The 14,559-nt window shown below is 40.2% G+C and overlaps 2 protein-coding genes and 1 pseudogene across 2 annotated transcripts; 2 read left to right on the top strand and 1 right to left on the bottom strand.

The window, feature by feature from the left end:
- Positions 1-218: 218 nt before the first annotated feature.
- Positions 219-4,948, bottom strand: LOC103485349 (regulatory-associated protein of TOR 1-like; annotated as a pseudogene).
- Positions 4,949-7,302: 2,354 nt separating this feature from the next.
- LOC127150302 (putative cytochrome c biosynthesis ccmC-like mitochondrial protein) lies at positions 7,303-9,469 on the top strand. The gene is made up of 2 exons (XM_051087715.1): positions 7,303-7,310; positions 8,659-9,469. The coding sequence occupies exons 1-2, from the start codon at positions 7,303-7,305 to the stop codon at positions 9,467-9,469; spliced, it is 819 nt and encodes a 272-aa protein (XP_050943672.1).
- A 1,872-nt stretch (positions 9,470-11,341) lies between these two features.
- Positions 11,342-12,007, top strand: LOC127150340 (cytochrome c oxidase subunit 2-like). Its single transcript, XM_051087983.1, has one exon. It carries the CDS (start codon positions 11,342-11,344, stop codon positions 12,005-12,007), a length of 666 nt encoding a protein of 221 aa, XP_050943940.1.
- The last annotated feature ends 2,552 nt before the right edge of the window (positions 12,008-14,559 follow it).

Below are 14,559 nucleotides of genomic sequence, written 5' to 3'. Positions count from 1 at the left end.
CCGACATCTTTGATAGTGTTATTGAAGCCCTTTAATGTCGGTTTGGCTTTAATGTCGGTTTAAAACCGACATTAAAGAGGCCAATAATGTCAGTTTAAAACCGACATCAAAGGCTTGTTTTTGTTCATTTTTAGAAATTTATATTTATTTAATTCTTGTATTATTGTCCATTTTTTATAAACCAACATTGAATCCAACAAGTGAAATTAACTACAAACTTGAAACTACAAGTCACATTACGTAGGAAACCATATTATTCAAGTCTGATTCCACCAACAATGAAAATGCTATTAGCACTTGCACATAAATCCCATTCATATCTTAAAGCAACAATAAATCCCATTCATATCTTAAAGCACATAAATCCCATATTATTCAAGTCTGATTCCACCAACAATGAAAACACGCTTGTTGATGGTATCTAATGGTGCCTAGTTGATCGCCATCTAGGCTGAAGACCTTAATTAACTGTTTGGCTGAACCGCTAGCTAAGATAGGAGCATGTCTATGAACGGCTAATGCTGTAAGTGAACCTCTGTGAGCATCGATGGTTAGATACCGATCCCTCTGATTTCTGATATCCAGAAATTGAATATCACCAGCCTGAGAGGCACTGACAATCTGAAGAAGAAAACGATAAGCAGAATTAACAAATACATTTTAATAGGATACTGAAAATACATTGATCACAGCCAAGAAGTTTTATCACCTTCGACGAATCAAGTCCGGATTGAAAGCCAATCCCCACAACCTTTTCTACTTTTTGCACATGTGGGCGCATTGTGCAGACAAGCCTACAAGTTCAGAGAAGGGTGATGAACCATATTTTTGCACATGTGAGCTACACTCAAGTTGGCCCAGTTATTCACAAAGCAATGCATAAGAAAAAGGATGATGAACCATATTTTTAAATTTTAAGCAGCTCCAGCTGACCCAAAATAGGAGAAACCTGCCACTTCCTAAATTATTGTGAAGAGGTACTCACCAATGCTGAGATGCTGCAATCTGATGATGAAGGAATAGATTTAACGAGCTGCTCCTTGTCTAGGTCCCATAGCATAATAGACGATATCTCACCAGAAGCATACTGCATATCACATGACAAAAAAAGCTTCAGTAATATACCAGCAAGAAACTATAAATGTTTTCTTTCCTTTTCTTCTCTCTTCTGTGTTTTTGTTTTTGAGGAAAATGAGGAGATAGCATCTAAACTAAATACATACCAGATATCCAGACTGTTGTTGCCAGTCCACAACAGCATTTATACTACGAACACCAGGTTTGTGCCCCTGGATTGCCGAGAAAGCAGTTACAAGCTTCTGCTTTCCTTTTAGAGTGTAATCCTTCCAAATACGGATATTTCCATCGCCTGAAAAATACAGGAAAATTTGAAGTCAGGTACACTATTAGTGTTACAAACATCACCACCATGAAAATTAATCGAAAATGATGTAAGAGTTACATGAAGCAGCCAAAAGCAAGCTGTCATCAAGCTCGTTCACAAGACACAGTTTCGAAATTCCTTTTTCAGGAAAATCATGGTTATCAAAACTGTTGAGAAGGGCAGGTTCTTCATAATTCCAGACCTTGAAGACACAAGGCGAAAAAGTTCAGAGGGTAATAACTGGTGAAAAATGATTAGGGAAATGAACAACAAATGAATCATACTCATTTCAATATGGGCACGGTGGTATGACACTGACCAAATACTGACTTCCAATAAGCAGTAGTCTCCAAAAACCAAATGGTAGTAAAAAAAAAAAAAAAAAAAAAAACATGCTAGAGGAAGACACTACAGGTTTCATTACATGAGACTTAAGTTCCCAAATGTAACTACTGTCATCTAATCCTACATTGATTCGCAGCACGATTTAATAGACTTAATTGAACAAATAAATAAAAGAAATCCGCCATACCTAATCCGTTCATTCTCATCAGCAGCAACAACGATGGGAGAGAATGGTTGTAGCAATAATGTTTTTGTACCCATTTCAAATTTTGTATCCCAGCTAGCAATTGGGTTGTTGTTCAGCTTACTAACAGCTAATGAAAATAAGGAAGAGAGTAGAACAAGTTCAATGATGGGAAGCCAGAAAATCATGAATACAAATAAAATTGAACAAGAGGCTTACGAGAATGTTGGCATTTGGCTATCCGTTTCAGAGCAAATTTCTCCCTCTCCTCTCTTCTAGTAAATATTTCTTCACCATCATCAGCAGCAGTGAGGAGAGGCTTTGAAAAATGCCCACAGCTCCAGTTATAGATGGTTGATTGTGGAAGAAAACTGCGTTCAGATGTTCCTGAAGTTCCACCGGAACCCCATAAGGGATCAGCTAACCCAGAGTCTGGAGAATTCATTAGCTGAGGCCGGAACTCTAATGAGCAAACTCTTCGCATTCCTGTCAAGTAACTTGGTCTGAAAGGGCTGACAGGAGGTGTTCGAAAAGTTAAAGGCAAATGACCTGATACAGAAACGAATTTTCATAATCAGGAAGAAATTAGAGAAAAAGTTAAGATTATATAAGCACCCTGTGCTATATTTATTTTTTCAGTAGAGGGGAAGCCGCAACACAAGAAATAACGATCATTCAAAGTAATCAAACCACTGATGACTTTTCTCAAAATTGCACAGCAATGGTAAATAATGCACAGCCAAAAGAATAGCCATACCTCCATTCATATCAAACCATGAAGAAGAACGAGCAAGTCCAGCAAAAGTAGGAGGCTGAGATGCTGCTGTCCCATCAGTAGGTTTGAGACCGCTACTATAGTACCACAAAAAAAAAGTTAAAGGCAAATCACCCGCCTACCGAGGCTTGCAATGCGAGGAGATGGGTCATTGGCTAAAGTGCACATGGTCAAAACACATTGTGAATACAACGCATTATTTAGAGGTTTGGGCCTCGAATGATTTACGGTCCCATTGCTCACTGCATCTTCATGTAAAACTCCTGAATCTGAATGCTGAGATTCAGGAGTTTTAGATAGTACAGTAAACATGCTCAATGAAAGTTCAGACCAGAAACCCATAGGTTAAATCCCACTGAATACATACTGGAAAGATAAAACCATCAAAATCAGATTGTATTAAAATCTATAGTACCACAAATTAACCCTCCAATCATATCTTACTCGCACTAAAAAACAAAACAAAAACAAACACCAATCACTCAACAAGTCCAAACTTCAAAAGGTGTATACAACAATGAATAGTGGCAGATTCTTTCAATTAGTTCAACCCACTTTTCTTTATTCCAATAAACAAGATTTTTTCAAGATACATTTACAAATCAGAGGGAAAGAAAACTGGCCAATACTAGTAATAAAGTTATAACTAACCACGCGAAGACAGCAAGTATAAGCAGAAAACAAGGGGAATAGAGAATCATACCAACAGCAACCTCAGCCCTAACAAGTGGACTTCCATCCGAAACAACACTTAAGAGACTTCCAACAATACTGGTTTCAGCCCTAATTTTTTCATCATCATCACAATCATCATCGACAACACCATCTCTAGACGAGTCACTCCCTACATCAAGTAGAGTACCCAGTGCAAAAATTGCTGACGCCCTAACCTGAAACAGAAATCTACGTTTGAGACATACACTTGAGGCTTAAGTGTAGACAGACTTGCACATCCATGTAAAATATAGAATGAAGGAAGTAAATTATGAACCTCTGGTTGAGGCTCAGCCAATAAAGAACTAAACACAGCAGGGGCATCAGCCTGCAATCCTATGATTTGAGCATCTATGTAGTCTTCCCACAGTTTTCCAAGACAAAGACAAAGCCATTGAAGAAATAGCGGCTCAGTTTGTCCATCATTTGGTGTTGAACTCTGGAGATGCTTTAAACAGACGTGGATTAAATTAGCTTCGATGCATGCTTCCTGGCCTCGCCTGTGCCCATCAACAATTACCGCTAAAACAAATGCAGCCATTGCCCGCTGTTCTGGGAAAGCTTCCAGGCTATCAAGAAAGCGGATGAAATATGTATGCCCAACATCCTTTACTAAATCAACCTGGCAAGACTGTCATTCCAGAAGAATCATGGTCACCACACAAAGGTTTGTAAATCATTTGCCCACAAGAATGGTGAAGAAAAATAAAATGCATCTAGAGAGAGTTCATGTGGTTGGCGACATGAAAGAACTTTCTGAATGAAATAACAGCTAAAAAAGTCCCCAGTAGACCAAGTTCTCAATATGAAACAGGGATGTCGGAGAAAAAAAAAATCTTCCACATTCTTCAGAGAAAGATCAACACTAAGAGTACTAAGGAACAGAAAATCGACAACCTGAAGAACAATTACTTATATTATAATTATCGTCTATGCCCTCTAAAATTACTTGATTTTCAAAAGAATCAGACACTACATTGTTGTTTCAAAAGTGCTCCTGTTGACTGGTTTTCGAAACCACTATGAATATTCCGTAAGTAACTTTGATCATAAATGTTTTGGAACTCCTACCATTAATCCTTCAACTTAAGGTTTTAACTGTTTAGGAGTTTTGTCTATAAATATGATTATGATGGACAATGGAAACTTCGGGTAGTGTTCAACTTTAAACATAAACCAAGACACGTAAGATTGATCACAGTAAGAACAAGAAAAAATATACAGATCGAATAATTAAATATTAGTAATTCTATCCAGAAACATAAGCATTAGATATGAGAACCAATAAAATAAAAAAGAAAATAGAGACCATTCACAGGAAACAAAACTCTCTTCATGACACATTCAAAGGAAAGAGTCGAAAAACTACATACAAAATCACAGATGGAAGCTACGATTAGAGTACCCTAAAAAAAAAAACAACCGCAATTGCAAATATGCTTGCAGTATGGCACCCAAAAACGAAAATAAGCTCAAAACTCCTTGACCAAGGAGCTCCAAGACAAATCAATAAAACTAACTTGGAAAACAAAGCAAGTTCTCCCATCAAAAACCAGTCATTGTTCAAAGCCACAGTTGCAAAAGAATAACCTAATTATATTATATACCTTATCTAAGGCCAGAATCTTTGTCCATATAAAAACCAGAATTTGTCGCAGCTCCGGCGTTGTCGTCTGCAGAAGCTTTAGAACATACGGGAATATTCCAACGGACAAGGCCTAACAAATGAATTTATTCTATCAGCCACCAACAGCAAAATTCCCAATTCAAACTTACCATTCTTTTCGTCGACAACCCCAAAGCAAAAAACCCCAAAGCAACATCAGTGTTTGAAGAAAGTGAGGAGTGACGGCGGTGGTGGCGGGCACGAGCTGGGCACGAGGGACGATGGTGGTGGTGGTGCCAGTGACTCTTCGGAGAAGAAAGGGAAGATTGTTAGATGAGAATGAGGAGTGAAGAAGAAATTGGAAGGATGAAATCGTGTGGGTGATTGAGAAAGAGTAAAGTAAGAGAGAGAAAGTCATTTTTTATAAAATAAAAAATTAAAATTAAAATTAAAAAGGAGCTTTAATGTCGCTTTTCAAAACAAGGATGTTTAATGTCGGTTTTAAACCGACATTAAAGCTCCAGCTTTAATGTCGGCTTAAAACCGACATTAAACATCCGCATTTTCAAAAACGACATTAAAGCTCTTTTTTCATTTTTTCCAACCGACATTAAAGGCCAGATTTGTTCTAGTGAGGTAAGGATAGCGCATACGTTGCCTACACAATACTATGTATAGTCGAGTAAGCTAGCCTTCTATCAAGTCTAATACGAGGAGGATCTTTCTTGGTATACGATACTTGCTAGATTATGCATTACCAGACTCTCCGGTAAGACCGAAGAGTGCCACTACGATAAGTTTCATTATGTAAATACCGAAACAAACTTGTTGTGGGAGCAGCCAAAAGAGAAGAGACATTCATTCATTGAACGAAAAAAATTGAGTAAGTAATTTGAATTAGGTCTTACCTTGACTCTCTTTGACTAGTGCATTACAACAAGAAGAAAGCTACGGGTGTGAATCTTAGGCAACATTGAGGCTAAGGCGGGGTTATTCGCAAGGCCAGAGGCAGTATCAAAAGATATAGATCCCAGTCTAGAAAGAGAGATAACTAATTTTCCAACCAGTGGAAGAGCCTTTAACCCACAATTAAACTACCACAGACCGGTATGAATACGAGTATTCTCTTTCATAGGAATAAGTACGATAAGCCTATAGTCCTAGGGAGCCTAGGGTCTTTCGAATCAGCTAGAACGACTGAAAGGAATCCATCTCGGAACAGTTCTCGTCGGATCGATCAAGAGTAGAAGCTTCTGTATTTAGTTTAATAGGGTTCGGAGAAGTTATCCCCCACTCATGCCCCGTGGGAGACTCTCTGCTTTACCGAGAAGATGAAGGGAAGGGGGACCAAGGTAGGCCAAGAATAGGTTATTAGTAGCTCATCCATAAGGGTAGATGTATCCGTAGGTTCGATATAAGCTTGCCCAAGAAGGAGCAGCTCTCCCAGATTTATCGCGTAGTGGGCTTAAAGATGAAAGTCAGAGGAAAGCCTATCCCAAAACTAATAAGAAAAGAGATGCTTCTCAAATTCTTTAAACTCTCTGACAGTCGAGCTCCTTCGCTAATTCTTTGCTCCTTCTCTGCATTGCTTTTGTATGATATTCGCTCTTTTTTTCTTGTTAGTAGAGAGAGTCCTTCGCAAATTCTTTGATTTTCTTTGGTTCAAAAAGAGGTTCATGAGAAGATGAAGTCAATGATCCACTACACCTTTCAACCATTCTCCCTTATTAGGGGTGGAACTCAGTCAATTCCATATGAACCTCCGGACGAGTCAGAAATCCATATTCATCTGAAAGGTGTGAAGCAGCTCGACTAAGAAGGAGAGGTGAGAAGAATTATTGAAGAATTTTCAAGCTCATTCCTTATTCTTCCAATTAGAAGGTGTGCAAGTTGAGCTACTAAATAAGGTGCGAAGCAGCTTGACTAAGAAGGAGTCAATGAACAAGGGAGACTCAAAACGAATCAATGAACAAGTCATTGAATAAAGTCAACTCAGAATGGAATGAGTTCAGGAGGTCTTCATACTCCGCTCCAAAAACAAAGGTCCTCAATGAACAAGGAATCCATTAGAATGCAGCGAAGGACTCATTCATTCCACAGGTTCATATGGAATTTCATGACTCCCAATTCAGTCGCCTCCTCCTACGGAGCCTGATTTTCCACTCAAAAAAGTTTGAAGGAGGGATGGAAATAGCTCGACCATAGTAAGAGGGACGTAGGACCACACAAACTTATGCTCCGCTCCTTCGTAGTCTTCCTTTACCTTTCATTCTTCTTCTCTTTATTCAATGATCATGAAAAGGTAAACTTTCAGTCACTTCGCTTTGCGCCTTATGGAGCAACTTTCCCTTTCCAGCTTTCCCTTTCCAGCAGAGGGAGCGGACACCGGAACCTTATTTCCACCAACGAGGGGATATATTCCCACCAACAGAGGGGAACGGACATCGAAAGCGTAGCGGATCGGTGGCTTCGCCCTTTACATTTTCAGCGTAACAAGGCGCAAAGAATTTGCGGGCTCTCATCTCAAACTATATGATTCAGTCGCTCCGCTACGGGGTAGCTTTCGCTCTAAGAAGATCCAAGCAGATACAGTAGCTACGCTCCAGGGCAATCCAAGCAGATGAAGGAAGTCGCTCCGCTCCCTCTGGCTTCGGGCAGATTCAGTAGCTACGCATAGGGAAAGGAAAGCATATTCAGTTTCAAGAGCAGATTCAGTCGCTACGCTTAAGAGCTATCAAATCGATTAAGCTATCAAATCTCTTTTGAAAGAAAGAGAAAATCTCTAAAGGAAATAGATTAATACAAGATATCAAAGATATCGAGATTATCATATATAAACAAGAAAAGAGACAGATTTAGATTTTCTGGTAAGAAAGAGAGATCAAATCGATTACGAAAGATAAACAAGAAAAGAGATCCAGATGTGGGATGAAATCGAGAAAGAAAAGAGATGAAGAGGGATGAAAGAAAGAAATCGCTAAAGAAAAGAGATAGATTTTCTCGTAAGAAAGAGAGAGAAAATCAATTAAGATAATTCTCTTAAGAAAGAAAGAGAAAAGAGATAGATTTTCGTAAGAAAGATAGATCAAATCGATTAAGACAGATCGATCAAGATAATCGATTAAGATAATTCTCTTAAGAAAGAAAGATCAAATCGATAAAGGAAAGAGATTAATCCCCTAACAAGAAAAAAAGAGCTTTTATCATACGAAAAGCAAGGCTCCGTTAGGAGTTGGGAAATAGTACGCCTGGTTCACTAGGTTCTACCAGGCCTAATCATTCAAAAAATCTGACTTTGAAATAAAATATCGCGTGAGTGAAGAAGAAAAAGACAGAGGGGAGTTGGACAAGATAATATTTTTAGATTTCGATGTTAAAGTTAAGGCAGAGGATTCTATCCATTTTTCCAACAATTATCGTTTCTTTTTGGGACCTAAAGGCAAAGATTTCATCATTGGTATAGGGGGGTGGGGGATTCTCGGACTGAGTTTTTTTTTTCTTGTTCTCTTTATTCGGATCTTTCATCTTTATGTAAAAGATTTGAAAAAAAGATATTTTTCCCTTTTTCTTTGTCTTTATTTCCTAATTCTTTCTTTCATCTCGCTCTTCCTCTACCTGCTACGTCTCCATTTTTCTACTCTTTTTTATAGTTATAGTCTTTTGTGTGGGGGCTTTCTTATCACTTATTTTGATAATCCTTCTTCTTCGACTTATTTTGATAATCCTTCTTCTTCGGAGGATTCCTTCGCCCTCCAGGTCCTCTCAGAACCTTGGCCCGTGACTCTAAATACCCATGCCTTAACAGCGATGGCTATTGATTTAAGTCTTCGGGTAGCACCACTAGATCTTCAACAAGGTGGAAATTCTCGTATTCTATATGTACATGTTCCTGCGGCTTGGATGAGTATTCTTCTTTATATCGCTACGACTATCAACACTTTCTTCTTCCTATTAACAAAACATCCCCTTTTTCTTCGCTCTTCCAGAACCGGTACAGAAATGGGTGCTTTTTTTACCTTGTTGACTTTAGTGACTGGGGGGTTTCGGGGAAGACCTATGTGGGGCACCTTTTGGGTGTGGGATGCTCGTTTAACCTCTGTATTCATCTCGTTCCTTATTTACCTGGGTGCACTACGTTTTCAAAAGCTTCCTGTCGAACCGGCTATTATTTCAATCTGTCTTGGATCGATCGATATACCAATAATCAAGTTTTCAGTCAACTGGTGGAATACATTGCATCAACCTGGGAGCATTAGCGGATCTGGTACATCAATACATGTTCCTATGCCCATTCCAATCTTGTCCAACTTTGCTAACTTTCCTTTAGCAACCCGTATCTTCTTCGTTTTGGAAACACGTCTTCCTATTCCATTTTTTCTCGAATCTCATTTCACGGAAGAAACCTCAGCTTTTTATGCTAAAATGACATCAGTAGACTCAAAGAATCCCATGGAGCGGTAAAGCCACCCCTTCCACTCCCCGTACCTAATAGTTCAAATCGTTCTGCTAGGGCACATGTCCTACTCTCAGTTACCTCCTAAGTCAAGACCCTATTAGGAAAAAACCACTCTTGGGTGTCTGTGAACCCTCTCGTTCGGCAACCTCATCCTCGCTAGTTCTTTTTATCCTCTCCTTTGATGTCGATTCCCCTGTGCTGCTTACTAACTAATTACTAAGCAAGAATCTCTGACCTTGCTTCCCATACTGCTTTCTCTTTAGTAGTCTTTCTGTGTCGATTGATGATGATAATGGCAGCACAAGATCTTTTACACAGCCTCAGACTTATCTCTTTCACCTGGATGTCCCCTTTCTTTTGTAGAGGTTATTCCTTCGAGATCCATTATAGGGATCTCAAACAGAAAGAACGAAGAAACTCTCTTTCCTTATTCACACCGGTCCCTTGATGAACAAACCGCTGACGCTTCCTCTTTCCCTTCAGCCTTAACCCCTACTGTGATTCATTCTTTTCGACCGGATGAGCTACTTTGTGCCTATCGCTTATTCACCCCTCTCCCTCTCTCTCTCCTTCTACAAGATAATACAAGACAAGAATGAGAGAGCTACGTGGGAGAATGAAGATCGAATTCAACTCTAATTCCATTGACTCGTAAACACACTCAATTACGCCTAGCCTTCTCGTTCGTGATCCGACCGGTCCGGAGGTTTTTCAATAACTCGACTCAAAATTGAAGGATCAAAGAATTATCTCAGAATTTGAGAGTGAAAGTCATTATATTTATCGCCCTTTCTTTTTTGAAATAACTCGACTCAAAATGATAAGGCTCAAAGAATGATCGAAGCGACTGAAAGTTAAGGAATTATCCCTTATTTATCGCCCTTTCTTTTTTGAAATAACTTGACTCAAAATGTAAGAAGAGGAGCAAAGAATTTGCGAACTCCTTATCAAAGAATGATCGAAATCCATATTCAAAAATTAGTGAATTCGAGGTTCATCTCACGCAAATTCTTTGCGCTTGATAATTGAAACATTGACCTAGAGACTGAGGGCTCGAAATGAAAGACGTTCAGACGTCTCTCAAATTCTTTGACCGCTCCGAAGGAGTCATGAAATTCCCAACTCAAATAGCTCGATTGAAAGGTACGAAGCAGCTCGACTAAGAAGAAGTCAATGAACAAGGGTTGCGAGGAGTTGCAAAATTCTTTGCTCCTTTTTAGGAGCGCAAGTACAGAAACCGGAGGAGTTTCCATATTCAATTTGATCCACTAAGTTAAAGATGGAACTAGAAGACGAGACTGAATCAATGAACAAAGAGGGGAGAAGAGAGAAGCGACTATTCATGATCGATGTTATTGGCTCTTCCGAACAAGAAGGGTTCGAAGAGATTATGGCAGATCATGTTCACCAAGAAATGACCCGAAATTGGATCTTGGTCTATTCTATTTGAGATTCTTCCTTTTCATCTCCATCAAAATGTAATGTAATGAGAGTGTGGATTCTCAATTGAAACCTCCCATTTCTCGAGATCCCATAGCATGCAGCAACTAGTTGTAAGAAAGAGGGGGGAGTCTCAAGAGAGATTTCAAGTGTGTAGTGAGGAGTAATAGGTAGCCACACCATACTTCACTCGGCCCAAGCAATGCCCATCCCATGCCTTTCTTGGTTGGACCAACCCAACCGGCGATTTCCGTCTTCCTTCATTGGGAGAGCAATAACAAGTCTCTCTTTTCTTTGGGGGGGGGGGGGGGGGGGGAGCAGAGCAGTCAAAGAAGAAAGCAAAGAAAACGATTGTTCTCAAATGGCTATTCCTCACAATTGCTCCTTGTGATGTAGCGGAACCATGGCAATTAGGATCTCAAGACGCAGCAACACCTATGATGCAAGGAATAATAGACTTACATCACGATATCTTTTTCTTCCTCATTCTGATTTTTGTTTTTGTATCACGAATCTTGGTTCGCGCTTTATGGCATTTCCATTATTCAAAAAAGAAAATACCGCAAAGGATTGTTCATGGAACTACTATCGAGATTCTTTGGACCATTTTTCCTATTATCATTCCGATGTTCATTGCTATACCATCCTTTGCTCTCTTATACTCAATGAACGAGGTAGTAGTAGATCCAGCCATGACAATCAAAGCTATTGGACATCAATGGTATCGGACTTATGAGTATTCTGACTATAACAGTTCCGGTGAACAGTCACTCACTTTTGACAGTTATACGATTCTAGAAGATGATCTAGAATTGGGTCAATCACGTTTATTAGAAGTGGACAATAGAGTGGTTCTACTAGCCAAAACTCATCTACGTATTATTGTAACACCTGCTGATGTACATCATAGTTGGGCTGTACCTTCCTCAGGTGTCAAATGTGATGTTATACCTGGTCGTTTAAATCAGATCTCCATTTTGGTACAACGTGAAGGAGTTTACTATGGTCAGTGCAGTGAGATTTGTGAAACTAATCATGCCTTTACGCCTATTGTCGTAGAAGCAGTTCCTAGGAAAGATTATGGTTCTCGGGTATCCAATTAATTAATCCCTGGGGAAGTTTAAGTGGAAATGAAAGAAAGAATATCTTAGTGAGGGAAAAGGAGGGAGACCACTCAATTTCAGGCTGAGCTCGCTCGCTCTAACGCTTCTTTAGTAGACAAGGAGTTCCATGCATAAGCCTCTTTAGAGAGAGGGGGGAGTCCTACACGAACTCGTAAGTCAAGTACTAGACGAGCTATGTCTACGAAGCAGAGCGCCCTCATCTTGCTTTTGGTGAAGCTTAACGAACTAGATAATAGGCATTTTTTTATGGTAGGAATAAAGAAGACTATACTACTTTTTAGGCCGACCACAATACAAGTCATGAGCGATAGTGAAGCCAAGCCGTATAAAGGCGAGCAGTCCTTATAGCAATAGCAAACAGCCTACTTATAGCCCGCCTACCCTCTTTTTGCCCTAGGCTTTTTTCTGAACTTCTTCTGGGTCTGACAAGCTCATCAAATGGCAATTCTTCACCGCGTACTGGGACAGTGGGAATGAATTTTATTACTTTCTTTTCATTGATAGATATGTGTACCATACCAAAGAAGTAAGATGCCGATATGCTTGATGTACCAATCAAGCCCTAATTAAGCTAAGGAGGACCAAAGAATTTGCGAGGCGAAGGCTCGACTGAAAGGAGAGGGAGATTCGCAGCAAAGAGAGCGATCAATGAATGAGGATAGGGGAGGCCCTAACCGAGAAAGGATCCACGGCGGGGAAAGCAGAGTCAACGAGAAAGAATGAATAAGTCACAATCTACCTAGGAAAGATAACAAGGACATCGAGAGAGCTATCTAATTCATTCTCTCTTCACTCCGCCATGCTTTGTTCACTCTCTTCGTTTAAGCGAGTCAACTTCTATAAATCACTACTGATAGTAGATTCAGTGATAGTTGTCGAACCAATCCTCTCAACATATGTCTATCCAATTTCTTTGTGCTAAGTGTACCATTTTCCCTATCCCGTACCGGTTCGTGGTAGTAATCTTTGTCAGCTAGATTTGAGAACAGCGCCTGAACTGAACTACTACTGGCTTAGCTGCCTAGCTACTAATAACTTGGCACCCGTCCTGCCAATATAGTAGAAAGAGTAGTTGTAGGATTCCACTCATTGCACACTTGTTAGCTACAGTTCCCATCTATCTTGTAAAGAACTAGAACTGCCCGCAGTTATAGGACTAGCTCCTCTGGCCAAACTCTTGCTTCTCAAATTCACAGACTGAAGAGGATGAAAGTTGCATTAGCTACTTACTTCTATTAGAGTCAGACAAGGCCTTGACTCTCTACCTTCCTATATCATACTTGGGAACTACTAAATCTAAGTCTGAAATATCGACCTTGGTTCAAGTCCTAGCCTGAATTGAACTCCTTACTGATATTGTTTGTGGGGTTAGGGTAGTTTACTTGCAGGCTGATAAGTCAGGTAGCAAAGCCTAAGATTAGATGACTAGTTTGTTTCACTTCAGTTCCCCGCCGTCGTCCCCTATCTGAAAGCATGGAAAGGTATCCAGAAAGCACAGTCACAGCTATGAGATAGGCACCCTCTCACCTAATACCCGCTACTAAGGATTGAAAGTAGCACAATCAGCTATAGAACTTTAGATCCACGAATAGCCGCGGGCAAGCACCTTTCACAAGCAAGTAGCTAGCTTCCACCTTTTTGAACAGCAAGGCGCGAAAGCCTGAGCCTTTCCTATAGCTTCTACATAGACTTAGCAACCAAAATCAAGGTTTTGGTTCCTTAGCTGTCGAGCTACACAAGCTAGTAAGCTAGTATACACGCATTTGCCTAATTGCTTTAAGAAAAGCTTGACCTCCACCTTGTCCTGTCCAAAACTATGGAACTCATCTGAAAGGTCGATTTTCTAGATCAAAACGTTCACTCTAAGAATAGGGGTAAAAAAGTGAACCACCTAGAATCGATCCATGACCGCGAAACAAAAGGAGTCCTTTACCACTAGGCAACCGTCTTTACCCGCCTCAACCGATCGAGGCTCGGACATGCCAACAGCCAATACTGACTCCTTTCCCTCGGACAACTAAAAAAACTAATACGACTTGTGAATCCTGGTCCGTGGTAGTTTAATTTTTGACTACCCTTAGGACTGATGAAATTCACAGCAGACAGACAGAAGTTATGACAACCACAGCCACAAGCGTTTTTTAGTCAAGGCTTTTGAGGCTCCTCAGGCTTTCAAGCGAATAGACTTGGAGGGCATATACCGAACCTGGCCTCTTTTCCTAAGTCGAAGTGAGAAAGGTTCTATAGAGAGATCACCGAATTCACCTTCTGAATGGAGATGGAAAAGGAAAGGAAACAATTCCCCTTGCGTTGAGGATAGATCGATCTACTCTTGCGCTTGCTTTCGTAGACCTACTTTCTTGATAATAGGAGAAGCGAGATAAGTAGGATAGGGAGATGTAGGGCACCGTCCATTGATAGAGTTGCTTGAGCTCTTGGAGCTAGTATGAGCATCTTCATCTTGCTAGCGAGCCAGTCCAGGTTGAGGAATTTGGGCCCCCACTCCCGTCCCGGGGCGTTAAGGCTCATCG

This window comes from Cucumis melo, chromosome 7 (assembly GCF_025177605.1).
Source record: "Cucumis melo cultivar AY chromosome 7, USDA_Cmelo_AY_1.0, whole genome shotgun sequence".
Taxonomy (NCBI): domain Eukaryota; kingdom Viridiplantae; phylum Streptophyta; class Magnoliopsida; order Cucurbitales; family Cucurbitaceae; genus Cucumis; species Cucumis melo.
The sequence above is the reverse complement of the archived record's forward strand: the minus strand, read 5'-3'. Positions and strand labels throughout refer to the sequence as shown.